Genomic DNA, 27976 nt, shown 5'->3' with positions numbered 1-27976 from the left:
ACCAATATTGCAAACTAGAAATACCGCAGGAAATAGCAAACAAGAGGACTCCAATAGCAATAGTGAGGATAAATTACCAAAAACAACTGGTGGGAGCTCCATTGTTGGTGCTAGGGAGGATAGGAATAAGACAGGGAAACATGCACCAACAGGGAATACAGTCACAGAAACCCAAGGCAAACGGAAACCAAGCCTGTGCACATACTATGCACTTGGTATCTGCTGGCATGGGAAATCTGGAAAAACAGATGGGACATGCAACTATGACCACCCTAGAAAATGTCATGCCCATATGACAACAGGAAAATGCAAACTCCCTTCCTGTAAGCTTTTTCACCCTGAAATGTGTACCTCTTCAGTACAGGAAAGACTGTGCTATAACTTAAATTGCCAGGCATACCATCTAAAGGGGACAAAAAGATACAAAACATCCAGGCCATGGGAAAACCTGGGTAGCCACAGCCACTCAAGAGGGAGAGGTTTTTTAGTGCCAGGAAGGAAAAAAAACTGGCAGGAAATGGCAGAAATCGTACACCAAATCCAGTCATTCCTGGAGTGGAACCACAGTCGATGGCCTCCACTCCAAACCAACAGATACAGATACTAATGCCGGAAAAAAAATCCCCCCCCAGTACCAACAATACCACCAGTCCGATAACATTCTTCTTTGCAAATATACAGGGTCTAAAGCCAGCAACAAACAACAAAATACCTTTCATCCGTGGACTGCTTGCAGAGGCAAAGGCAATGTTCGCGGCTTTCACTGAGACCCACATAAAGGATCACTTGGACAACGAAATATGGATCCCAGGTTACAACCTATACAGATGTGACAGAGTGAACAGGCAAAAGGGGGGGGGGGTTGGCCTGTACATTGCAGAGTCACTTGTTTGCACAGAACTGCTTAATGCCTCAAATGACGTAGTGGAAGTTTTAGCAGTAAAGGTCGAGAACCAAAACCTAGTCATTGTGGTAGTCTACAAGCCTCCGGATGCAACATCCCAGCAATTCCAGGAACAGCTGTTAAAAATTGACCACTGTCTGGAAAATCTTCCAGCTCCTGCACCCAACATCTTGCTCCTGGGGGATTTCAACTTAAGGCACCTAAAATGGAGGAATATAGCAAATAATATTGTTGCAGTAATAACACCAGGAGGCAGCTCTGATGAAAACTCACACTCACACGAGCTTTTAAATCTCTGCACAAAATTCAATTTAAACCAGCAAATAATAGAGCCTACTAGACTGGAGAATACACTAGACCTCATCTTCACTAACAATGATGATCTGATAAGAAATGTCACCATATCAAAAACAATATACTCAGATCACAACATAATTGAGGTTCAGACATGTATGCGTGGAGCCCCAGACCGACAAAATGAGACTAGTCACGAGGGAGCATTCACCAAATTCAACTTCAATAACAAAAACATAAAGTGGGACCAAGTAAACCAAGTCCTAACCGATATAAGCTGGGAAGATATACTAAGCAACACAGACCCAAACTTATGCCTAGAACAGATTAACTCGGTGGCACTCGATGTATGCACAAGGCTTATTCCTCTAAGAAAAAGGAGGAGTAGATGTAAAATAGAAAGAGACAGGCGCTCCCTTTACAGGCGACGGAAAAGAATAACAGAGCGGCTAAAAGAGGTCAATATATCTGAAATGCGCAGGGAGACACTGGTCAGAGAAATAGCAAGCATCGAACTTAAGCTAAAAGAATCCTTTAGGAGTCAGGAATCGCGGGAAGAACTAAAAGCCATAAATGAAATCGAAAGAAACCCAAAGTATTTCTTCTCCTATGCCAAATCAAAATCGAGAACAACGTCCAGTATTGGGCCCCTACTTAAACAAGATGGGTCCTACACAGATGACAGCAAGGAAATGAGTGAGCTACTCAAGTCCCAATATGACTCAGTTTTTAGCAAGCCGCTAACCAGACTGAGAGTCGAAGATCAAAATGAATTTTTTATGAGAGAGCCACAAAATTTGATTAACACAAGCCTATCCGATGTTATCCTGACGCCAAATGACTTCGAACAGGCGATAAATGACATGCCCATGCACTCTGCCCCAGGGCCAGACTCATGGAACTCTGTGTTCATCAAGAACTGCAAGAAGCCCCTATCACGAGCCTTTTCCATCCTATGGAGAGGGAGCATGGACACGGGGGTCGTCCCTCAGTTACTAAAAACAACAGACATAGCCCCACTCCACAAAGGGGGCAGTAAAGCAACAGCAAAGAACTACAGACCAATAGCACTAACATCCCATATCATAAAAATCTTTGAAAGGGTCCTAAGAAGCAAGATCACCACCCATCTAGAAACCCATCAGTTACACAACCCAGGGCAACATGGGTTTAGAACAGGTCGCTCCTGTCTGTCTCAACTACTGGATCACTACGACAAGGTCCTAAATGCACTAGAAGACAAAAAGAATGCAGATGTAATATATACAGACTTTGCAAAAGCCTTCGACAAGTGTGACCATGGCGTAATAGCGCACAAAATGCGCGCTAAAGGAATAACAGGAAAAGTCGGTCGATGGATCTATAATTTCCTCACTAACAGAACACAGAGAGTAGTCGTCAACAGAGTAAAGTCCGAGGCAGCTACGGTGAAAAGCTCTGTTCCACAAGGCACAGTACTAGCTCCCATCTTGTTCCTCATCCTCATATCCGACATAGACAAGGATGTCAGCCACAGCACCGTGTCTTCCTTTGCAGATGACACCCGAATCTGCATGACAGTGTCTTCCATTGCAGACACTGCAAGGCTCCAGGCGGACATCAACCAAATCTTTCAGTGGGCTGCAGAAAACAATATGAAGTTCAACGATGAGAAATTTCAATTACTCAGATATGGTAAACATGAGGAAATTAAATCTTCATCAGAGTACAAAACAAATTCTGGCCACAAAATAGAGCGAAACACCAACGTCAAAGACCTGGGAGTGATTATGTCGGAGGATCTCACCTTCAAGGACCATAACATTGTATCAATCGCATCTGCTAGAAAAATGACAGGATGGATAATGAGAACCTTCAAAACTAGGGAGGCCAAGCCCATGATGACACTCTTCAGGTCACTTGTTCTATCTAGGCTGGAATATTGCTGCACTCTAACAGCACCTTTCAAGGCAGGTGAAATTGCCGACCTAGAAAATGTACAGAGAACTTTCACGGCGCGCATAACGGAGATAAAACACCTCAATTACTGGGAGCGCTTGAGGTTTCTAAACCTGTATTCCCTGGAACGCAGGAGGGAGAGATACATGATTATATACACCTGGAAAATCCTAGAGGGACTAGTACCGAACTTGCACACGAAAATCACTCACTACGAAAGCAAAAGACTTGGCAGACGATGCACCATCCCCCCAATGAAAAGCAGGGGTGTCACTAGCACGTTAAGAGACCATACAATAAGTGTCAGGGGCCCGAGACTGTTCAACTGCCTCCCAGCACACATAAGGGGGATTACCAACAGACCCCTGGCAGTCTTCAAGCTGGCACTGGACAAGCACCTAAAGTCAGTTCCTGATCAGCCGGGCTGTGGCTCGTACGTTGGTTTGCGTGCAGCCAGCAGCAACAGCCTGGTTGATCAGGCGCTGATCCACCAGGAGGCCTGGTCACAGACCGGGCCGCGGGGGCGTTGACCCCCGAAACTCTCTCCAGGTAAACTCCAGGTAAACACAGAGAGTAGTCGTCAACAGAGTAAAGTCCGAGGCAGCTACGGTGAAAAGCTCTGTTCCACAAGGCACAGTACTCGCTCCCATCTTGTTCCTCATCCTCATATCCGACATAGACAAGGATGTCAGCCACAGCACCGTGTCTTCCTTTGCAGATGACACCCGAATCTGCATGACAGTGTCTTCCATTGCAGACACTGCAAGGCTCCAGGCGGACATCAACCAAATCTTTCAGTGGGCTGCAGAAAACAATATGAAGTTCAACGATGAGAAATTTCAATTACTCAGATATGGTAAACATGAGGAAATTAAATCTTCATCAGAGTACAAAACAAATTCTGGCCACAAAATAGAGCGAAACACCAACGTCAAAGACCTGGGAGTGATCATGTCGGAGGATCTCACCTTCAAGGACCATAACATTGTATCAATCGCATCTGCTAGAAAAATGACAGGATGGATAATGAGAACCTTCAAAACTAGGGAGGCCAAGCCCATGATGACACTCTTCAGGTCACTTGTTCTATCTAGGCTGGAATATTGCTGCACACTAACAGCACCTTTCAAGGCAGGTGAAATTGCCGACCTAGAAAATGTACAGAGAACTTTCACGGCGCGCATAACGGAGATAAAACACCTCAATTACTGGGAGCGCTTGAGGTTCCTAAACCTGTATTCCCTGGAACGCAGGAGGGAGAGATACATGATTATATACACCTGGAAAATCCTAGAGGGACTAGTACCGAACTTGCACACGAAAATCACTCACTACGAAAGCAAAAGACTTGGCAGACGATGCACCATCCCCCCAATGAAAAGCAGGGGTGTCACTAGCACGTTAAGAGACTATACAATAAGTGTCAGGGGCCCGAGACTGTTCAACTGCCTCCCAGCACACATAAGGGGGATTACCAACAGACCCCTGGCAGTCTTCAAGCTGGCACTGGACAAGCACCTAAAGTCAGTTCCTGATCAGCCGGGCTGTGGCTCGTACGTTGGTTTGCGTGCAGCCAGCAGCAACAGCCTGGTTGATCAGGCTCTGATCCACCAGGAGGCCTGGTCACAGACCGGGCCGCGGGGGCGTTGACCCCCGGAACTCTCTCCAGGTAAACTCCAGGTATAGGTTTTTTTTTTACATTGTTAATATATAATAGGCTATACAGAAACGAAGGATTCTTCTCTTATGTTGGTTCAGCACTGTTTTGGGCATTAGTGTCACCTTCTTTAGAGGCTCTATGGTGTCACCCTGGTTTAGAGGCTCTATGGTGTCACCCTTCTTTAGAGGCTCTATGGTGTCACCCTTCTTTAGAGGTTCTATGGTGTCACCAGCTTCCAATTGTGACTCCTCTGGGTGTCACAATTGGAAGCTGAAGACTCAGACGAGTCACAGGGATGTTAGGAAGTATTTCTTCAGTTATAGAGTCGTCAGGAAGTGGAACAGCCTAGCAATTGATGTATTGGAGGCAGGAACCATACATAGCTTTAAGACGAGGTATGACAAAGCTCAGGAAGCAGAGGACTTAGTAGCGATCAATGAAGAGGCGGGGCCAGGAGCCGAGTCTCGACCCCTGCAACCACAATTAGGTGAGTACACACACACGGGGCCAGCAGCTTGGACTCGACCCCTGCAACCTAAACCAGGTGAGTACACACCCTCACACACAAACACACACACAAGTGGTAATGCTTTATTTACATGGAGCAAAGTCAGGGTACTTTTCCAGAATGGTCTATAATATACCACTGTGGATAAAATACTCAGACATATCTTGAACATTTCTGAGTGAGTTGTCTCTGAATGCATTAATTTTATCGCACTCCAGCACATAATGACGCAGGGTGTGACGCACTCCAGTGCATAATGACGCAGGGTGTGACGCACTCCAGTACATAATGACGCAGGGTGTGACGCACTCCAGTACATAATGGCGCAGGGTGTGACGCACTCCAGTGCATAATGACGCAGGGTGTGACGCACTCCAGTACATAATGACGCAGGGTGTGGCAATAGTCCATCTGGCAAAGTTTACATTTCGTTTGGTCTACATCTAGTGGTGGTGATTTAAGTTTGTTAAATTCCGTGTGGTAAGCATGTTGTCAATATTATACGAATGTAGGAGATACTATGAGGCTGATTCATTACCCCTGTAACTTGCCATGATTGTGACCAGATCTACCTGGAGTTCATTACCTTTGTAACTAGTTCAGCTATCATAACTTTGGGGGCCAGTCACTGGACGCATTATGTACCTTTGTAATCTTTTGACTACCGCCCACAGGATGGGTATGGGGTGCATAATAAAGATATTAAACTAAACTGTGTGTGTGTGTGTGTGTGTGTGTGTGTGTGTGTGTGTGTGTGTGTGTGTGTGTGTGTGTGTGTGTGTGTGTGTGTGTGTGTGTGTGTGTGTGTCTGTGTGTGTACTCACCTATTTGTGGTTGCGTGTGTGTGTGTGTGTGTGTGAGTGTGTGAGTACTCACCTAGTTGTACTCACCTAGTTGAGGTTGCAGGGGTCGAGTCCAAGCTCCTGGCCCCGCCTCTTTACTGGTCGCTACTAGGTCACTCTCCCTGAACCGTGAGCTTTATCATACCTCTGCTTAAAGCTATGTATGGATCCTGCCCCCACTACATCGCTTCCCAAACTATTCCACTTCCTGACTACTTTGTGGCTGAAGAAAGTGTGTGTGTGTGTACTCACCTATTTGTACTCACCTATTTGTGGTTGCAGGGGTCGATTCACAGCTCCTGGCCCCGCCTCTTCGCTGATTGCTACTAGGTCCTCTCTCTCCCTGCCCCATGAGCTCTATTATACCTCGCCTTAAAACTATGTATGGTTCCTGCCTCCACCACATCACTTTCTAGGCTATTCCATGGCCTGATTACTCTATGACTGAAGAAATACTTCCTAACATCCCTTTGATTCATCTGAGTCTTCAACTTCCAATTGTGACCTCTTGTGTCTGTGTCCCATCTCTGGAACATCCCGTCTTTGTCCACCTCGTCTATTCCGCGCAGTATTTTATATGTCGTTATCATGTCTCCCCTGACCCTCCTGGCCTCCAGTGTCGTCAGGCCGATTTCCCTCAACCTTTCTTCATAGGACAATCCCCGTAGCTCTGGGACTAGTCTTGTTGCAAACCTTTGCACTTTCTCTAATTTCTTGACGTGCTTGACTAGGTGTGGATTCCAAACTGGTGCTGCATACTCCAGTATGGGCCTGACGTAGATGGTGTACAGAGTCTTAAACGAATCCTTACTGAGGTATCGGAACGCTATCCGTAGGTTTGCCAGGCGCCCGTATGCTGCAGCAGTGTACTCACCTATTTGTGGTTGCAGGGGTCGAGTCCTAGCTCCTGGCCCCGCCTCTTCACCGGTTGCTACTAGGCCCTCTCTCTCCCCGCTTCATGAGCTTTATCAAACCTCGTCTTAAAACTGTGTATGGTTCCTGCCTCCACTACATCATTTTCTAGGCTATTCCACTGCCTTACAACTCTATGACTGAAGAAATACTTCCTACTATCTCTCTGACTCATTTGTGTCTTCAACTTCCAATTGTGGCCTCTTGTTTCTGTGTCCCCTCCCTGGAACATCCTGTCTTTGTCCACCTTGTCTATTCCACGCAGTATTTTATATGTCGTTATCATGTCTCCCCTGACCCTCCTGTCCTCCAGTGTCGTCAGGCCGATTTCCCTTAATCTTTCTTCATAGGACATTTCCCTTAGCTCTGGAACTAACCTTGTCGCAAACCTTTGTACTTTCTCTAGTTTCTTGACGTGCTTTATCAAGTGCGGGTTCCAAACAGGTGCTGCATACTCCAGTATGGGCCTGACATACACGGTGTACAGTGTCTTGAATGATTCCTTACTAAGGTATCGGAATGCTGTTCTCAGGTTTGCCAGGCGCCCATATGCTGCAGCAGTTATCTGATTGATGTGTGCTTCCGGAGACATGCTCGGTGTTATACTCACCCCAAGATCTTTCTCCTTGAGTGAGGTTTGCAGTCTTTGGCCACCTAGCCTATACTCTGTCTGTGGTCTTCTGTGCCCTTCCCCTATCTTCATGACTTTGCATTTGGCAGGATTAAATTCGAGAAGCCATTTGCTGGACCAGGTGTCCAGTCTGTCCAGGTCTCTTTGAAGTCCTGCCTGGTCCTCATCAGATTTAATTCTCCTCATTAACTTCACATCATCTGCAAACAGGGACACTTCTGAGTCTAACCCTTCCGTCATGTCGTTCACATATACCAAAAATAGCACTGGTCCTAGGACCGACCCCTGTGGGACCCCGCTCGTCACAGGTGCCCACTGTGATACATCATTACGTACCATGACTCGTTGTTGCCTCCCTGTCAGGTATTCTCTGATCCATTGCAGTGCCCTTCCTGTTATATGCGCCTGATGCTCTAGCTTCTGCACTAATCTCTTGTGAGGAACTGTGTCAAAGGCCTTCTTGCAGTCCAAGAAGATGCAATCAACCCACCCCTCTCTCTCTTGTCTTACTTCTGTTATTTTATCATAAAACTCCAGAAGGTTTGTGACACAGGATTTGCCTTCCGTGAATCCGTGCTGGTTGGCATTTATACTCCTGTTCCGTTCCAGGTGCTCCACCACTCTCCTCCTGATAATCTTCTCCATAATTTTGCATACTATACACGTCAATGACACAGGTCTATAGTTTAGTGCCTCTTTTCTGTCTCCTTTTTTGAAAATGGGAACTACATTTGCCGTCTTCCATACCTCAGGTAGTTGCCCAGTTTCCAGGGATGTGTTGAAGATTGTGGTAAGTGGCACGCACAACATATCTGCTCCCTCTCTAAGGACCCACGGAGTGTGTGTGTGTGTGTGTGTGTGTGTGTGTAAGTGACTCAACAATCAATATTTGCACCAATAACTCATTACAGTTGTGACCGGGTGTGGAAGTGTGAATTGCTAATTACACTATAATTTGTTCATGATTGTAGCCATGTATAAACGTAAGTAACCATTCTTACAGAATTCATTACCTTCGTAACTTGTGAGCTCATTACCTTTGTACCTAGTTCAGCTATCAAAACTTTGGGGGCCCAGTCCCTGGACCCATTACGTACCTCTGTAATCTGTAAATACCTTCGTAACTTGTCATGATTGTGACCAGACCTACCTGGAGTTCATTACCTTTGTAAATTGTGAGTTCATTACCTTTGTAAATTGTGAGTTCATTACCTTTGTAAATTGTGAGTTCATTACCTTTGTAAATTGTGAGTTCATTACCTCTGTAACTTGCTCAGCTATCAAAACTTTGGAGTCCAGTCCCTGGACCAATTATGTACCTCTGTAATCTTTTGACTACCGCCCACAGGATGGGTATGGGGTGCATAATAAACATATTAAACTAACATCAATAGAAGAAATACTGTTAAAAATGTGGAGGAACATGTTTGTTTATAAATATAATGTATGACTTTGGGTAATATTCTTGATCTGTAATCTGTTGGTTTGTCCTATTGTCTTATGTATGGTTTTAAATAAAATAAAAAAAAATCTTTCAGTAACACGATCTCTGAGGCTTGGAATATCAAGTTCTTTTTGCATATTTAAAATTTTGGCCGTACGAGGGCATCCTAAAATGATCCTCATTGGTTCGTTTTGCAGTTTTTACAGCCTCCAAGCTTCCAGTCAGACATAAGAGCAAGTAGTGGCACAGCATAATCCACAAATGATCTCATGTAAGCAAGATACATAATTTTCACAATTTTAACATTAGCACCGTACCTGGGGTGAAACCCTGCCACAACTCTAAGTGCTCTCAGCCTTTCTTTGTATTGGCGACAAAGTCTCGTTACAACAGGTCCAAGTAGTGGGACCTCAAAGCCTAGATACTTTTATCTGGTTACATATTCTAGATTAGGCCCATCATGCAACTGGATCTGGCGAACTGTGCCTCTCTAGGAGGATGCTTATTGAGTATCTTTGTTTTATCAGTAGAGATTATCAACCCCAGCTCCTGACACGAGGCTAGTACATGGTTAAGAATGTTTTGGGTGTTGGAGAATCCGGTGGTGTGAATCATTATATCATCAGCAAAACTAATCATGTAATGATGGGGCTGGCTAGGGCTTAGCATTAATTAGAATACTGAATTGAGTAGGACTGAGCACACCTTCCCGTGGGGTTCCTAATTCAAAGTCTTTAGTTACACTTCTATGTCCCTAGAACAACACAGACGACTTTCTGTTGGACAGGTAGCCTTCAATCCAGCGGAGAAGCCATCCTCCAACATCCATTCTGGCAAGTTCACTAATGATTACATGTCGGTTGGCTACATCAAAAGCAGATTTAAGGTGAGGAAGGTAGTGTATGAGTGAAGATGATGTCGAGTGTATTTTCCAGTCTTGTTGGCTCCACTATTTGCTGGCTTAAGGTGAATGTTGTACTGGGAAAATTGGAGGTGTAGGATGAAGTAGTAACATCAAGGTTAGTAGCGACTGTTACAACCACATCGCAGAAATGCTGACTGTCAAATCATTCTTTTGTGACCTCTGGCTGTATGGTCCAGCGCTGGTCCTGCCGCAAACAAGGACCATGGTTCGAGGGTCCATCCTTCCTTTACTTTATTTATATATGTAAACTCTTAGTCTCGCACCTTCAATAGTTTCTTTTGCCTTAAGTTAGTCTGAAGCTGTTTTCTTATAAACATTTATTTCATGTAAGTTAATGCTTTTTTTATATAAAATATAAAAAAAATAATTTTCTGTTGGTGTACTGTAGAAGTTACACTCTGTCTCTCTATCTTATCTTCGGACATTATAAATATATTAAACTTAGTCTCTGGTTATATTTTGTTATTCATTACCAGGGGCTATTCAAAATGTGTTGAAATAAACTTCATATAATTCGGTAAGGATCACGTACATTTTGAAAATAATATTGTTTGTTAGTTTCGAGTAGTCAATAACCTTGAATTGTATAGCCCTTGTGGCTTAGCGCTTCTTTTTGATAATAATAATAATAATAATAATAATAATAACCTTGAAACCCAATTAAGAAACCAGCAACATCTGTCAGTTGCCCTTTAAACCCCAACAATCATTAGGCTCGTGTCTTGCAAAACAAGAACGTGATCTCTTTGATTCTTAAATAAAAAGAGGTGACAACTCGCATGCTAAAAAAGTATGAGTACTATTCCTGGGGCAGCGCAGCTCTTCGATGAGTTAGACAGTAGGTGAAGGATTTAAATTTATGTTGAGTAATAACTGTGGAAATAAACTGTTAACTTTTGTTAGATATCCGTCCCCGAGTCTTGATTTGTTACCTTATATACTTGTGTATATTTGTGAGAAAGATGCTGTGTTAACATTGAAACACTTTATTGCTACCTCGTCAAAGATTAATCATTACCAAGAGTCATGGATGAAACATTGTTAGTTTAACATTGTTATGCACCCATGCAGTTTTGAGTTATCCAAGGTAATTTACACAACGATAATTGCATTTATGTGTACCTGTGCCTATATAAGCTTACTTGCTTACCCGTCCTCTAGGTGGTAGTCAAAGGTTAAAGATGTTCGGTGGCCCGTGACCTCATATAGAGTGTCCGTGGTTCAATCCCCAGCAAGGGTGGAAACATTGGGCATGTTTCCTTACACCTGTTGTCCCATTCACCTAGCAAACAAGTAGGTACCTAGGTGTTAGTCGACTGGTGTGGGTCGTATCCAGGGGGACAAGATTTGAGGGCCCCATTGGAATTAAGACTAAGGCAGTCCCTCAAAGACACACTTACTTTCTTGGGTTATCTTGGGTGGCTAACCCTCTGGAGTTAAAAATCCAAACAAAATCTTGTATAATGGTTACAGGAATTGAGCCCCAAAGTTTTGATAGCTAAACAAGTTAGTGGTACTGAACTATTTGCATGTTTATATCTGGTTTATATCTGAGTTATTTATACAGACCTGAAAATATTAGTGTAGCTTATATGTGGGTTTGAATTAAGAGTATTTGTTTATCCTTATATTTTAGAATATTATTGTTGAATTTTAACAAGTTTAAGTTGTCAGTTATTCACAATAGGCACAGTCAGGATATTTTTCAAGAATGATTGGTAATATGCCGAGGTGTCCCATAGCTAGATTGCTAGCGCACTCGCTTCTCACACTGAGGTCTGGGGGATTGATCCTCGGTAAGGGTGAAAATATTAGAACTTGTTTTCTTAAGACACCTGCTGTTTATGTTTACCCATCAGTAAAATACATTACCTGGGTGTTAGTCGACCCGTGTGGGTTGCATCCTGGGACAAAATTGATCAAATTTGCTCAAAATGCTCTGCATAACAAGGGGGCAGCAATATAGTAATGTCATCGATGTTAGCTAGGCCAGTATACCTTGTATATGAACTTGTAAAAATATTATTATTATTACATTGACATTTGTTGAACATTTTTATGTTGTCTCTAAATTCATTAATTTTATTGCATTCCAACACACAATGATGCAAGGTGTGACAGAGGTCCATCTGGTAAAGTTAACATTATGTCTACGTCAGCTGTTGATACTGATACAACCTCCCAAAGATACTTGTAGCCCAGCCAGAGCCAGGCAGTAGTAACATAATAGTCTGCTGATTTTTGTTGGATGCAACATATACTTCATGTGACTCCTCTGGCATCATAGAATAATGATAGATGAACTGACTGCTATCAATCTCTTGCAGTCTCAATTTAATGAAGTTCAGATGAAGTTCTTTTCATATTGTCCTCAACTGCTAACTGAGAGCCTAAGATTTAAGTCCGCTTCCTCCTTGAGGGTACCTGCCTTTGTCAGATCATCATTTCTATCACATATCTTAAGACCCATGCAAAATAAAATAAACAGGTGTGAGTGGTACTTGGACTCCACTATCTACAAGCCTACCATATCTGTGTCTGGCTTCTAACACAAGCATGCCACACTTATCATTCATGGAGTTAAAATTATTTATTTATGATAGAATATCAGTTACAATTAGTAAATAAGTTTATTTAGGTCCAGGTACACGTAAGTACAATTATCATACCTAGTAACATATGAGTAAATTACCTAGGGCAGCTCAAAAAAAGGTCAAGACACATTTGAGTGCAAAGCATATAACAAACAGTTCAGTTTGAAGGGTAGAAGCCAATTATCAATGCATGCTCCAATTTCTATGAGAGCTATCACTGCATGACAACAGCAACACTCCAGTTGTGCCAGCAGATTGGTGAATAGAGCCATCAACAACCAGAATTTGTGGAAGAGAGCACTGTGTGACTAAGGCATCAATACAACATAGGGCATCACGAGATAAGATTTATTTGGATTTTTAATCTGGAGAGTTAGCACCCAGGATAACCCAATAAAGTCAGTGCATCATTGTGGACTGTCTTTTATTTGCATTGTCCCCCAGGATGCAACCCACAACAGTCGACTAACACCCAGGTACCTACTTGCTGTTAAGTGAACAGGGACAGTAGGTGTAAGGAAACATACCAACATTTCCACACATGCTTAGGTTAAAGGTGAAGCTTTGGTTGTTATTTCAGCTTTTTTTTTCTTTGGGGGGGGGGAGTGAGGGATAGTGGTTTGGAATGAGATAATTTCCCATGGTGCAGGGAAATAACATATAGATCATTTGATTTATATTTATTTGATTTATATGGAGGTCAGTTCTAATTTTTATGATCCATCTGGAGGAGTGCTTACCAGTTTTGAAGACAGTTCGAATGGTTTCTATGCAAGGCTTAGTTGGGTTTGCCTGAGCATATTAAAACCAGTGATGCTAAGAATAACATGTTCTTTCCACATGTTTGGAAGGTTTGCCATTTGAGGAGATTCTGAGGTGATCCTCATTGCTTCATTCTGCAATTTTTCAAGACCTTGAAGCTTTCAGTCAAACAAGAGCAAGTAGGGGAGTGACAATATCAACCAGTGATCTGATGTAAGCAAAATACATATATTATTTTCACAATTTTAATAATAGCTCTATACCTGGGATGAAAACCTGCCACAGCTCTTGATTGCTCTTACACTTTCTTTGTATTGTTGACACAATCTGGCTATGGTAAGTCCAAGTAGTGGGACTTTAAAGCCTAGATACCTGTATCTGGTTACATATTCTAGCCAAGACCCATCATGCAACTGGATCCTGTGGACTCCACCTCTGTTGGGAAGGATACCTGTTAAGTACAGTAGTAGTATCTTTGTTTTCTCAGTCGAGATGATCAATCACAGTTCCAGACACTGGTCTAGTACAAGATTAAGGATGTTTTGGGTGTTGGAGAATCAGGTTCAGATTTACAACGGAAAAGAATAACAGAGCGGCTAAAAGAAGCCAATATATATGAAATGCATAGGGAGTCACTGGTCAGAGAAATAGCAAGCATCGAACTTAAGCTAAAGGAATCTTATAGGAGTCAGGAATTGTGGGAAGAACTAAAAGCCATAAATGAAATTGAAAGAAACCCAAAGTATTTCTTTTCCTATGCCAAATCAAAGTCGAGAACAACGTCCAGTATTGGGCCCCTACTTAAACAAGTTGGGTCCTACACAGATGACAGCAAGGAAATGAGTGAGCTCCTCAAGTCCCAATATGATTCAGTTTTCAGCAAGCCGCTAACCAGACTGAGAGTCGAAGATCAAAATGAATTTTTTATGAGAGAGCCACAGAATTTGGTTAACACAAGCCTATCTGATGTTATCCTGACGCCAAATGACTTCGAACAGGTGGTAAATGACATGCCCATGCACTCTGCCCCAGGGCCAGACTCATGGAACTCCGTGTTCATCAAGAACTGCAAGAAGCCTTTATCACGAGCTTTTACCATCCTATGGTCGTCCCACAGTTACTGAAAACAACAGACATAGCCCCACTCCACAAAGGGGGCAGTAAAGCAATAGCAAAGAACTACAGACCGATAGCACTAACATCCCATATCATAAAAATCTTTGAAAGGGTCCTAAGAAGCAAGATCGCCACCCATCTAGAAACCCATCAATTACACAACCCAGGGCAACATGGGTTTAGAACAGGTCGCTCCTGTCTGTCTCAACTATTGGATCACTACGACAGGGTCCTAGATGCACTAGAAGACAAAAAGAATGCAGATGTAATATATACAGACTTTGCAAAAGCCTTCGACAAGTGTGATCATGGCGTAATAGCGCACAAGATGCGTGCTAGAGGAATAACAGGAAAAGCTGGTCGATGGATCTATAATTTCCTCACAAACAGAACACAAAGAGTAGTAGTCAACAGAGCAAAGTCCGAGGCAGCTACGGTGAAAAGCTCTGTTCCACAAGGCACAGTACTCGCTCCCATCTTGTTCCTCATCCTCATATCTGACATAGACAAGGATGTCAGCCACAGCACCGTGTCTTCCTTTGCAGATGACACCCGAATCTGCATGACAGTGTCTTCCATTGCAGACACTGCAAGGCTCCAGGCGGACATCAACCAAATCTTTCAGTGGGCTGCAGAAAACAATATGAAGTTCAACGATGAGAAATTTCAATTACTCAGATATGGTAAACACGAGGAAATTAAATCTTCATCAGAGTACAAAACAAATTCTGGCCACAAAATAGAGCGAAACACCAACGTCAAAGACCTGGGAGTGATCATGTCGGAGGATCTCGCCTTCAAGGACCATAACATTGTATCAATCGCAGCTGCTAGAAAAATGACAGGATGGATAATGAGAACGTTCAAAACTAGGGATGCCAAGCCCATGATGACACTCTTCAGGTCACTTGTTCTATCTAGGCTGGAATATTGCTGCACACTAACAGCACCTTTCAAGGCAGGTGAAATTGCTGACCTAGAAAATGTACAGAGAACCTTTACAGCACGCGTAACGGAGATAAAACACCTCAATTACTGGGAGCGCTTGAGGTTCCTGAACCTGTATTCCCTGGAATGCAGACGGGAGAGATACATGATTATATACACCTGGAAAATCCTAGAGGGACTAGTACCGAACTTGGACACGAAAATCGCTCACTACGAAAGCAAAAGACTTGGCAGACGATGCAACGTCCCCCCAATGAAAAGCAGGGGTGTCACTAGCATGTTAAGAGAGCATACAATAAGTGTCAGGGGCCCGAGACTGTTCAACTGCCTCCCAGCATACATAAGGGGGATTACCAATAGACCCCTGGCAGTCTTCAAGCTGGCACTGGACAAGCACCTAAAGTCGGTACCTGACCAGCCGGGGTGTGGCTGGTACGTTGGTTTGCGTGCAGCCAACAGTAACAGCCTGGTTGATCAGGCTCTGATCCACCAGGAGGTCTGGTCACAGGCTGGGCCGCAGGGGCGTTGACCCCTGGAACTCTCTCCAGGTAAACTCCAGGTAATTTCATAACTGAGAATGATTTTGTACATTTGTGACCTTACTTCTCTCACCCTCCCCTCTTTTCTGCTGATATTCTTTAAGTAAGACCCACTTCTACCCATATACTGTACGGTACCATGTTTTCACCTATGCTGAATGGCCTTTACGTGTTCTGTAATTTCAGTGAATATAATGATATAATCCTGGTGGCAGATTGAAAAAATCCTTCTTTTGTCATTGAAGAAAATCTTGATATACTGTAATGTATTTTCTACAACTTTCAAAATTTTACTGCTACAGCATTGAAGATATTCTCATGTTATTTAACTTAAAAATCTAATGAACATTAATGTCCATGATGAAAGTGTAATTTGTTGGTATTTCTGATTGTAATCTAATGTACACTTCTGTTTCTCTGCAGAAAAGTTAATGGTCTACTTGCGGGATGGCAGGACACTTATTGGTTATTTGCGCAGTGTTGACCAGTTTGCTAATTTAGTACTCCATCGCACAATAGAGCGTATCCACGTAGGAAACCGATATGGGGACATTGATCGTGGTGTTTTTGTCATCCGTGGAGAAAATGTGGTTTTACTGGGAGAAATTGTGAGTTTCCATTTTATACTGGCCTCAATATAATTCAGATTTATATTTTTAATATGGTATACATATACAGTAATTGTTTCATTTTATAATGCATCATGATCTTTATAATTTAAGTTCACACTCATTGAAGAATTAATTTATGACTTCAATATAGAAGGGGCTACATTAGACACAAGTCTCAAGAATGGTGTTACCTAGATCTATACAGTATTGCTAAAATTTTTAATCAACATGTGGGAAATGTTGTGTATCATGAGATACCAGTAGTGAATTTTAAAATGCTCAACAGGGTATGAAGTAATATATTATTCTTTTGGTTCAGTACTCTATACTTTTAATCATGCTTCATTTCCAATTAATGAGGTTACAGTAGAAGAGGTGCACCATTTCATGTTGAATGAAACAAGGCAGTTAATATTCCTGCTTTAGCTGAAAGCTTCACATTTGTATCATAATGTACTTAACCCTTTGAGGGTCGACAGGCCCTCTCCGAAACTCGTTCTCAGGGTCGGCCAAATTTCAAAAAAAAAAAAAATTATTTTTTCTTATGAAAAAATAGAGTATTTTTTTCTAAACATTATAGGCTAAACAAAAAAATTTTAACGTCAATACTTACCGAGATATGGAGGTGTGAAATTTGCCAAAATTGAACAACATATGGTAACATCGCCAACTGCCGTCACCCGGTATTTTTCTATTTACTTTTTTATGTACTATTTTCAATTATTTTTCAATTTTTCTTTTTCTGAGTAACTTTTATGGCCTCTGAGGCCAACATGATCAGTATTTTGTAAGTTATTTCTTTTTCAATACTACACAATAAGGGCGTAAACACTGTTGTCATTATTTTGTTTACAGAAAATATTTACACAAACAAACAATATGAAATGTTGTTTATTACTATTTTTCTATATTTTATATACACATATACAGTCACAGGGAATGTTTCTAGAAGTTCTGCAGCCTGTGGAACTCTTTGAAACATGGTGTCATGCACAGTGGAGTTTTGCACTCCTCACACATAAAACGAGTGTCTCTGCGTTGTTGTGGGCGTTTTTTTGTATGTGAACAGACGTACCACCTCTTCTGAGCCTTTTTCTTCAAAGCAGTAGCAGACAGTTTTACCAGGAAGTGATCACCATGCTTCAGACGAGCAGGTAGTTGTTGATAATTTGGTGGGCGGTCAATTGCAGGTGCTGTTCCTTGGTACTTGAATACTATTTGTCTGATGACAGACAAACAGAATTCGCTGTACTGTGGTTTGTTTCTGGTGCTCATCTTATACATATTATAAGCATTGAGCATGGAAATGTCCAGAAGATGGAAAAACAGTTTGATGTACCACTTATAACTCTTGCGAACACAATCAGCAAACCCAATCTGCATGTCACATTTGTCCACTGAACGCATGTTGAAGGTGTAATCAATCACAGCTGCAGGTTTTAGAATGGGTTCATTTCTCTCTCTATGCTGCCTGCCACTGTTTGCCATTTCATTAGGGTGAATTGATGACAACAGTGTGACATCTCGTTTGTCATGCCACCGAAATGCCATGATGTCATTGGCAGCAAACGCCTGCACCTCACCTCTACGAGTGCCAGCGTCAAACCTGGGCATATGTTTTCGATTTGCACGCACTGTGCCACACACATCTGTCATGTTCACTCGCAAAAAATCACTGAGTGAGGGGCTTGTGTACCAGTTATCTGTATATAATATATGCCCCTTACCAAGGTATGGTTCTATCATTGTTCGAACCACATCACCTGAGATGCCCAATAACTTCCTGGTATTTTGCAATGTATAACTTCCAGTGTACACAATAATATCCAATACCAGACCACTGTAACAATCACAAAGCACAAACAACTTTATACCAAAGCGTTTCCTCTTGCTTGGTATGTACTGCTTGAAAGAGAGTCTTCCTTTGAACAGAATCAAAGACTCGTCAATTACAAGCTTCCTGAAGGGATAAAAATGCGTACTGAATTTCTGTTTCGGATACACAAACACATTCCTTATCTTATATAACCTGTCAGTTCTGTCAGGCCTGGTTTTATCTGAGAAGTGAAGCATACGTAACATTAGCACAAATCGATTCACTGGCATTATATCACTGAAACCTGGTGTTGCAATCAGGGGGTCTGTTGACCAGTATGATTTCACTTTGTGCTTATACACATGTGGCATAAGCATTATTGTGGCAAAGAAAAGATACATCTCAGCCACAGTTGCCTCCTTCCATTGGTGTAGACGTGATTTTGGTGAAAGTAATGTGTTTGCCATGGTGTACTCGTAGTATGTGTTGCTTTCCATGACAATACTTTTCATCAGTGGTTCGTCAAAGAATAACTCGAAACATTCCAGTTCAGTGGCATTGTTCCCAAGTGCACAAGATGGCCGTATTCCACTTTGGCTGCCATCAAACTGGTGGGGATTTGGAACAAAATTGACAGCTTCCTGACAATCCCAGGTGCGGTCTGCTGGTGGGTACTGGACAATGACAGGTGGTTGTGGTTGTGGAGGTTGTGGTTGTGGAGGCTGGTGTGGTGGGGGAGTGGGGGATGGTGGCCTTTGTTCTAGATCAGCTGAGGCGGCGGCGTGGGTGGCAGCGTGGGTGGCAGCATGGCCCACTGCTGGTGCCTCACCGCCGGCACCACTACCACCACGCACATTTTCCATCCCAATTGCAACAGTATCTTCGTCATTTTCACTGTCTGTTCCTGTTGTACAGCCACGGGATGTACTCCGAGATACACTCCTTCCCCTTGGAATAGCATATGGCACACTTCCAGAGCGCATATATCGTCGTATATACTGACGCTTCACTGGGGAATATTGCACTTCACTATCACTACTGGAACTAGTTTGAAGAGCTTGTAGTTCATATTCACTATCACTATCATCACCCATGCTCTCATCTGAGTCTGGGATTTGGGAAAATAGAAGTTTCCTCTTGGGTTCTGGAACAACTGAACGTGAACACGAGGGCCCAGCACCAGAGGTGGAAGGCTGAGGGTCGTCTGGGTTTTCTTCACTATTACCGATATTATGGTCATTAGTTTCGGTCAAAACCTCACTAAAACCACGAAACTCATCTTCACTGGCACTTCCATCACTATTAGAACTGTCACTGGGGAACAAGTGTCCCAATTCGCCGAGGAGTGAGGAGCTTCTTACCGCGAGGCATGGTGGACATTGTTTACTAAGAGGGCATTCCCACAATGCACCACTGGGTCCCAGATTTTTTTTCTACCACGCACACCGATCACGCAGACCCATTCTCTCACACCTAGGCCTACCAGCCTTTTCGCGCGAGATTTGAGGCCGCTAGAATTTATGCGTACTAGTACGTCAAAAACCCCTACGCGTAAGACGTACTAGTACGACGAAAACCCTCAAAGGGTTAATAAACACAAGTGAATTTGATACCTACTATTTATTTATTATTTATTAATTTGAACATGATACAGAGAAGTACAAAAGAATACAGTTAAATGCAGCATGCCAAAGCCACTTGAATGCATAGCATTACAGGCAGGCTTAAAATTAACTTAAGATTAACTAAGCAATGAAGTATTCAGTGGTAAAACATTATTGTAAACAGATAACAATTAAGCACAAATGAGTATTACAAAAACAGGTCGTATGGTTGCTTGCATTGCTGTACAATCAGTGTTTATTTATTTATTTCTCTCTTTGACTTGCTTCATACCCTGTTGTCCGAGATCCATAAGATCAAGTCATGTCTTCATGTTTGTAACTCTCATGTGCCCCATACGTAACTGAAGCCATATCTAGCAAATTCCTGTTTCTTTGCCAAATGTGCAGTAGCTGGACCCTTACCTTATGCATGCTATCCCTCATATGTAAACACCAGCAGCTATACCATGTGGATCTGTTCAGTAGGCTTAATTGAATATGGATATACACCTACCATCCGACTTACGACCGAGTTCGGTTCCGAGAAACTGGTCGTAAGTCGAAATGGTCGTAAGTCGAACTTTACTACTGAATATCAACAAAACATTTTTGTAATGACTTTATTTTATTGTTTTATTTTGGTATTTCATGTTTTACTTCACTTTTTATGTTGTTAGTACTGTATTTTATACTGTAAGGTTTAGGATAAACACTGTGTACAACACAAATAGTTGTTTATTTCGCAGAAATTTGGTATGAAAAACACGGTCGTAAGTCGAGTGGTCGTAAGTCGAGCAGGTCGTAAGTCGGATGGTAGGTGTATTACTTTACACATGGCATGGCATAACTTCCCTTTTCAGTTTTCTTAACTTAGTTTCTTCTATACATATACACATATACACACACACATATACACACATACACATATACACACATACACATATACACACACATATACACACATACACATATACACACATACACATATACACACATACACATATACACACACATATACACACACATATACACACACATATACACACACATATACACACATACACATATACACACATACACATATACACACATACACATATACACACATACACATATACACACATACACATATACACACATACACACATACACACACACACACACACATACACACACACACACATACACACATACACACACATACACACACACACACACACACATCACACACACACATACACACATACACATACACATATACATACACACACATACACATACACACACTACACACACATACACACACATACACACACACATACACACACACATACATACACACACACATACATACACACATACACACATACACATACACACATACACACATACACATACACACATACACACATACACACACACACACACACACACACACACACACACACACACACACACACATAGTATATATATATATATATATTATATATATATATATATATATATATATATATATATATATATATATATATATTTATATATATATATATATATATATATATATATATATATATATATATATATATATATATATATATATATATATTAGAACCCCAGTGGCTAACACATCGGTCTAGAGTTTTATGAATCTCTGATCGAGGGTTCTAATTTTTTTGCAGGTAGTCGGTTGGTAGATAGCAACCACTCAGGGAGGTACTACCGTCCTGCCAAGTGAGTGTAAAACGAAAGCCTGTAATTGTTTTACATGATGGTAGGATTACTGGTGTCTTGTCTGTCTCATAAATATGCAAGATTACAGGTATGTCTTGCTACTTCTACTTACACTTAGGTCACACTACACATACATGTACACATTTATTTATACACACTCATCTGAATTTTCTTTGATTTTATCTTAATAGTTCTTGGTCTTATTACTTTTCCTTTTATATCCATGGGGAAGTGGAATAAGAATCTTTCCTCCGTAAGCCATGCGTGTTGTAAAAGTCAATTAAAATGCCGGGAACAATGGGCTAGTAACCCCTTTTCCTGTAAAGATTACTAAAAAGAATAAGAAGAAAATTGTCAAAGTTGTAAGTCTGAATGTGCGTGGATGTTGTGCAAATGATAAGAAAGAGATGATTGTGGATGTTATGAATGAGAAGAAGCTGGATGTCCTGGCTTTTTAAGTGAAACAAAGCCGAAAGGGGTGGGAGAGTTTCAGTGGAGAGAAATAAATGGGATTAGGTCAGGGGTTTCAAATAAAGTTAGAGCTAAAGAAGGAGTAGCAATAATGTTGAAGGATAAGATATGGCAGGAAAAGAGGGACTATAAATGTATTAATTCAAGGATTATGTGGAGTAAAATAAAGGTTGGATGTGAAAAGTGGGTTATAGTAAGCGTATTTGCACCTGGAGAAGAGAGAAGTGTAGACGAGAGAGAGAAATTTTGGGAAATGTTCAGTGAATGCGTGGGGAGTTTTGAACCAATGCAGATGTAATATATACAGACTTTGCAAAAGCCTTCGACAAGTGTGACCATGGCGTAATAGTGCACAAATTGCGTGCTAAAGGAATAACAGGAAAAGTTTGTAGATGGATCTATAATTTCCTCACAAACAAAACACAAAGAGTAGTAGTCAACAGAGTAAAGTCTGAGGCGGCTACGGTGAAAAGCTCTGTTCCACAAGGCACAGTACTCGCTCCTATCTTGTTTCTCATCCTCATATTTGACATAGACAAGGATGTCAGCCACAGCACCGTGTCTTCCTTTGCAGATGACACCCGAATCTGCATGACAGTGTCTTCCATTGCAGCCACTGCAGGGCTCCAGGCGGACATCAACCAAATCTTTCAATGGGCTGCAGAAAACTATTAAGTTCAACGATGAGAAATTTCAATATGGTAAATTTCGATATGGTGAACATGAGGAAATTAAAACTTCATCAGAGTACAAAACAAATTCCGGCCACAAAATAGAGCGAAAAACCAACGTCAAAGACCTGGGAGTGATCATGTCAGAGGATCTCACCTTCAAGGACCATAACATTGTATCAATCGTATCTGCTTGAAAAATGACAGGATGGATAATGAGAACCTTCAAAACTAGGGATGCCAAGCCCATGATGACACTCATCAGGTCACTTGTTCTATCTAGGCTGGAATATTGCTGCACACTAACAGCACCTTTCAAGGCAGGTGAAATTGCTGACCTAGAAAATGTACAGAGAACCTTCACAGCACGCATAATGGAGGTAACACACCTCAATTACTGGGAGCGCTTGAAGTTCCTGACCCTGTACTCCCTGGAACGCAGGCGGGAGAGATACAGTGGACCCCCACATACCGCACGCATCGCATACCGTACAATCCGCATACCGCTCGCTTTTTTCGCAAAAATTTTGCCTCGCATACCGCCCAAAAACCCGCTCACCGCCCTTCGTCCGAGACCCGTCCAATGTGCGGCCTGAGCCACGCTCACATGTTCCGCCGGTGGCATTGTTTACCAGCCAGCCTCCGCGGTAACATCCAAGCATGCAATCGGAACATTTCGTATTATTACAGTGTTTTTGGTGATTTTTTCTGGAAAATAAGTGACCATGGGCCCCAAGAAAGCTTCTAGTGCCAACCCTACAGCAATAAGGGTGAGAATTACTATAGAGATGAAGAAAAAGATCATTGATAAGTATGAAAGTGGAGTGCGTGTCTCCGAGCTGGCCAGGTTGTATAATAAACCCCAGTCAACCATCGCTACTATTGGTGGTACAGCTGCTGCTGCTGCTGCTGTACCACCGTCAGCTGCTGCTGCACTGTCAGCTGCTGCTGCACTGTCAGCTGCTGCTGCTGTTGTACCACCGTCAGCTGCTGCTGCTGCTGTAGCATCGTCTGCTGCTGCTGTAGCATCGTCTGCTGCTGCTGTAGCATCGTCTGCTGCTGCTGTAGCATTGTCTGCTGCTGCTGTAGCATCGTCTGCTGCTGCTGTAGCATCGTCTGCTGCTGCTGTAGCATCGTCTGCTGCTGCTGTAGCATCATCTGCTGCTGCTGTAGCATCGTCTGTTGCTGCTGTAGCATCGTCTGCTGCTGCTGTAGCATCGTCTGTTGCTGCTGTACCACCGTCAGCTGCTGCTGCTGCTGTAGCACCGTTGTTGGTGTGGCTTATTGAGAATACCAAGAAACAATTAACCCCAGAGGATTTGCCACCCAGGATAACCCAAAAAAGTCAGTGTCATCGAAGACTGTCTAACTTATTTCCATTGAGGTCCTTAATCTTGTCTCCCAGGATGCAACCCACACCAGTCGACTAACACCCAGGTGAACAGGGAAAAATGCCTGGAACTAGTGCTCATATTGGTGAATTTAAAGCCAGCAAAGGTTGGTTTGAGAGATTTAAGAATCGGAGTGGCATACACAGTGTGATAAGGCCTGTTCTGGAAGAAAATGCCAAACAGGACCTACAGTACTCAGGAGGAAAAGGCACTCCCAGGACACAGTGTCTCATCAGTCATTGCTGCATCTTCAATAAAGGTAAGTGTCATTTATTCTTCATTTAGTAGAGTAGTACATGCACAATATATATTGTGCATGTACTACTCTACTATTGTGCATGTATCCTTCTCTTTGTGTGTAGGAAAATGTATATTTCATGTGGTAAAATTTTTTTTTCATACTTTTGGGTGTCTTGCACGGATTAATTTGATTTCCATTATTTCTTATGGGGAAAATTCATTCACATACTGAACATTTCGCATAACAATCAGCCCTCTTGCACGGATTAAGGTCGCTATGTGGGGGTCCACTGTACATGATTATATACACCTGGAAAATCCTAGAGGGACTAGTACCGAACTTGCACACGAAAATCACACGGAACAAAAGCAAAAGACTCGGCAGACGATGCAGCATCCCCCCAATGAAAAGCAGGGGTGTCACTAGCACGTTAAGAGACTGTGAGGGAAAAGTTCAATAGATAGGAGTAGCAATATAGTAACAATAGTTTCATTACCGGCTACTAGTTAAGGTAGGGTAAGTCACGCTCCCGCTTTTCCCGCCTTTTCTCCCCCACCCCCTAAAGTGATAGTTTGATTGCTGGCTGCTTGTTAACGTAGGGTCAGTCTAGCTCCCGCTATCCCTTCCCCTCCCTCTTCCACCCCCCCCCTCGAAAGGTGACGTGTGGGGCTCTGGTCAAACAGTAAATCACTCGACTTGCAGCTCCCAACACTACTGTAAGTACATGCCTGCCATGTATTCTAGTGGATTTATTGGTTAAAAGCTTCACTTTTGACCAATAATAAACTTAGTCCTTTCAGTCTTGCTCTAGGTTGACTGTTGTAATAATCACCACGTCTTTTGAGTAATGTACACTGCCATGGAGAGTGATTATTTAAGCAGTGGGTAACCTGTCTATCTTTTCAGCTTGGATGACAGTGAGGGTCACCTGTCAATCAACGAGCAGAACAGGAGAAGGACTAATGTCCAGAGACTTCCCCATTTTGGATCTCATTACCTGTGCACCTGTATGAAATTGCAGGACGTTACCCCACATCATTGCAGCGGTAAAGAACCTGCTTTCCTGTCATCGGGATAATAATCACGGCGATTCTCTGTGAAGAACTAGCCAGTGGTGGTCACCAACACCTGCAACCCCCCCCCCCCCCACATCAGCAACGGCTACGATTTCAACAAGCAGTGTCACCAACACCAGACACCCAAGTGTTAAATTAGCGTTGAATTCAGTTATCATTTTATATTTTTCCTTTTTCATTTTCTTTAATGTAGGATTAATTTTTCATATTTAAATGTTTTATATTTTATATTTTCTATATAATAAAGTGTTTGTTTGTCTGTTATTATTTCTTTTTCTATTCACTAATTTTCCTGAGGAGGAGCCAGCCTGAGTAATAATGACTGAAGTTGTTACAGGGCTGAGTAAGCCTTCACAAGTGGCGACCTTGCCAGGATCAACTCTACTGAATCAAGATTCAACTCCATCTCGAATCTACCATTGGAACTTCAACGCCGCATACCACAGACGGTTACCACCAGCCATGAGTAATCATTCTCTATGGTAGGACTACGGTACAGGTATTTAAAAGATTTGGTGATTGTTATAGTCTCAATTTATTGTAAGTCAAGTCAGGCAGGATATAATAGTTAATTCTGCCACCTAATTGTGTGTAAGCTTGAAACACTTTGGAGGATTAGACTCTAGGGACCCGAGATTTTCCAGTGACAACTTGTTTCATTGAGCTCTTCATTATATCAAGGGAACTGTCATAGGACACTCTTGATTTGTTGGTGAGAAGATTGGATGGTCAAGGGACCCCATTCTACTTACTGTTTGCTCGGAGCCGGCATAGAACCCTTCGTTTTCGTTAATACATATTGTTTAATTGAAGCAGGGATCGAGCCCTCTGGTTTATTTACAGTTTGAGCGGAGCAGGAATTGAACCCTCCGTTTTCTTTAATACCCGTTTCATTTCCCCTGATAGTTTAAGTTATTCTTGCAAGCATGGATGAATACCAGTTTTGGATGAATGCTGGAAGTAAGTTAGGAATAACAGGGAAAAATTTAGAATCTTTCATTAGTGCTAAGATCCAGGAAAGACTTGAAAGAGAGAGAATTGAGAGAGAAGAAAGACAGCTAGAAAGGGAAAGAGAAGAGAATAAGGAGAGAGAGAGAATCGAAAGAGAAGAGAAAAAGGAGAAAGAGAACCTTGAAAGACAGGAGAAAAAGGAGAGAGAGAGAGAATTGAGAGAGAACTCCGAGAAAGACAGTTAGAAAGAGAGCGAGAAGACCAAAAAGAGCGTGATAGACTTGATCGTGAGGAAAGAGCTAGAGTACGTGAAGAACAAGTTAAATTAAGAGAACTTGAGGAAAGAGAAAAGGATCGCGAGCTCGAAAAATCTCGCCTTGAATTAGAGAATAAAAAGTTAATTTTTACACAACAACAATTAGAGGAAGGAGTAATGGAACAACGTGCAGTCAGTGCACATATTCCAACACCTAATTTACCTCCCTTCACAGAGGGGGAAGACATAACTTCATACATTATCAGGTTTGAAAATACCGCTACCCTCTGTGAATGGCCTGCTGACACCTGGGCTACCAGGTTAGGAATGTTATTTTCTGGTACTGCTTTGAATATCTATGCAACTTTGTCGCAGGATATCATATGTAATTATAACCTACTAAAGAAGGCAATCCTTAAAGCATATCAAAAAACCACTAATTCTTACAGGAAAGATTTCAGGTATGCCACCTTACAGCCTGGCCAGAACTTTCAACAGTTACAGGTAACACTCTTTCGTTTGTTCGACTTTTGGATAGAGAGTTCAGGAATTGATCACAGTTATGAATCTCTTCGAGACTTCATGGTTGCTGACCAGTTCCTGACAGCTCTTCCTCACCAGATACGAACATTCATTAGAGAACGTAACCTGATTAAAGCTGAGGCTGCTGACCTGTATGCTGAGGCTCACAATTCCTATAAAGACCTAAAGGGATCGAACCCTAAGGGCAAGGGTTCATCAGACCTTAAGAAATCAAAGCCTCTAGTGGAAAGTAAAATGACTTCTTTTATTCCTGTTTGTCATTTGTGTGGTGTTAAGGGACATAAACGTCCAGATTGTCCTTCTAAGAAGGTCCAAAAAGTTGGAAGATGTTTTAAAGACTGTAATGACCAAGCACCCTTCTGTTCAGGAACAGTTAATGGACTTAATGTATCTACCATTTTACGAGACACTGGATGCACATGTATAGTAATTTCTGATAAGCTGTTCCCTAATCTTAAAGAAACTCATTCCTCTGCTATACTTTCAGACTACTTGGGCCGTACAGACACTTTTCCTACCATCCGTTGTTACATTAGGTCTAAATGGTTCACAGGTTGGTCTGAAGCCGTACTAGCTCCCATCACTTCTTGCTCCGTA

The 27976-nt window shown here is 42.2% G+C and overlaps 1 protein-coding gene across 3 annotated transcripts in view; it reads left to right on the top strand.

Annotated features, from left to right (window-relative positions):
* LSm1 (U6 snRNA-associated Sm-like protein LSm1) overlaps window positions 1–27976 on the top strand; it is a 45707-nt gene that overhangs the window by 10349 nt on the left and 7382 nt on the right. The window contains exons 1-2 of one of the 3 annotated variants that reach the window (XM_053770825.2): window positions 10738–10896; window positions 16441–16625. In XM_053770825.2, the coding sequence (XP_053626800.1) occupies window positions 10851–10896; window positions 16441–16625 (231 nt within the window). In that variant the 5' untranslated portion in view covers window positions 10738–10850. Of the gene's footprint in view, window positions 1–10737; window positions 10901–16440; window positions 16626–27976 lie in introns of those variants that run through there. The other 2 variants (XM_053770826.2, XM_070095643.1) reach the window with 2 other exon arrangements.

This window comes from Cherax quadricarinatus, chromosome 4 (assembly GCF_038502225.1).
Source record: "Cherax quadricarinatus isolate ZL_2023a chromosome 4, ASM3850222v1, whole genome shotgun sequence".
In the NCBI taxonomy this organism is placed as follows: domain Eukaryota; kingdom Metazoa; phylum Arthropoda; class Malacostraca; order Decapoda; family Parastacidae; genus Cherax; species Cherax quadricarinatus.
Note: the sequence above shows the minus strand (reverse complement) of the source record. Positions and strands in the feature narration are given on the sequence as shown.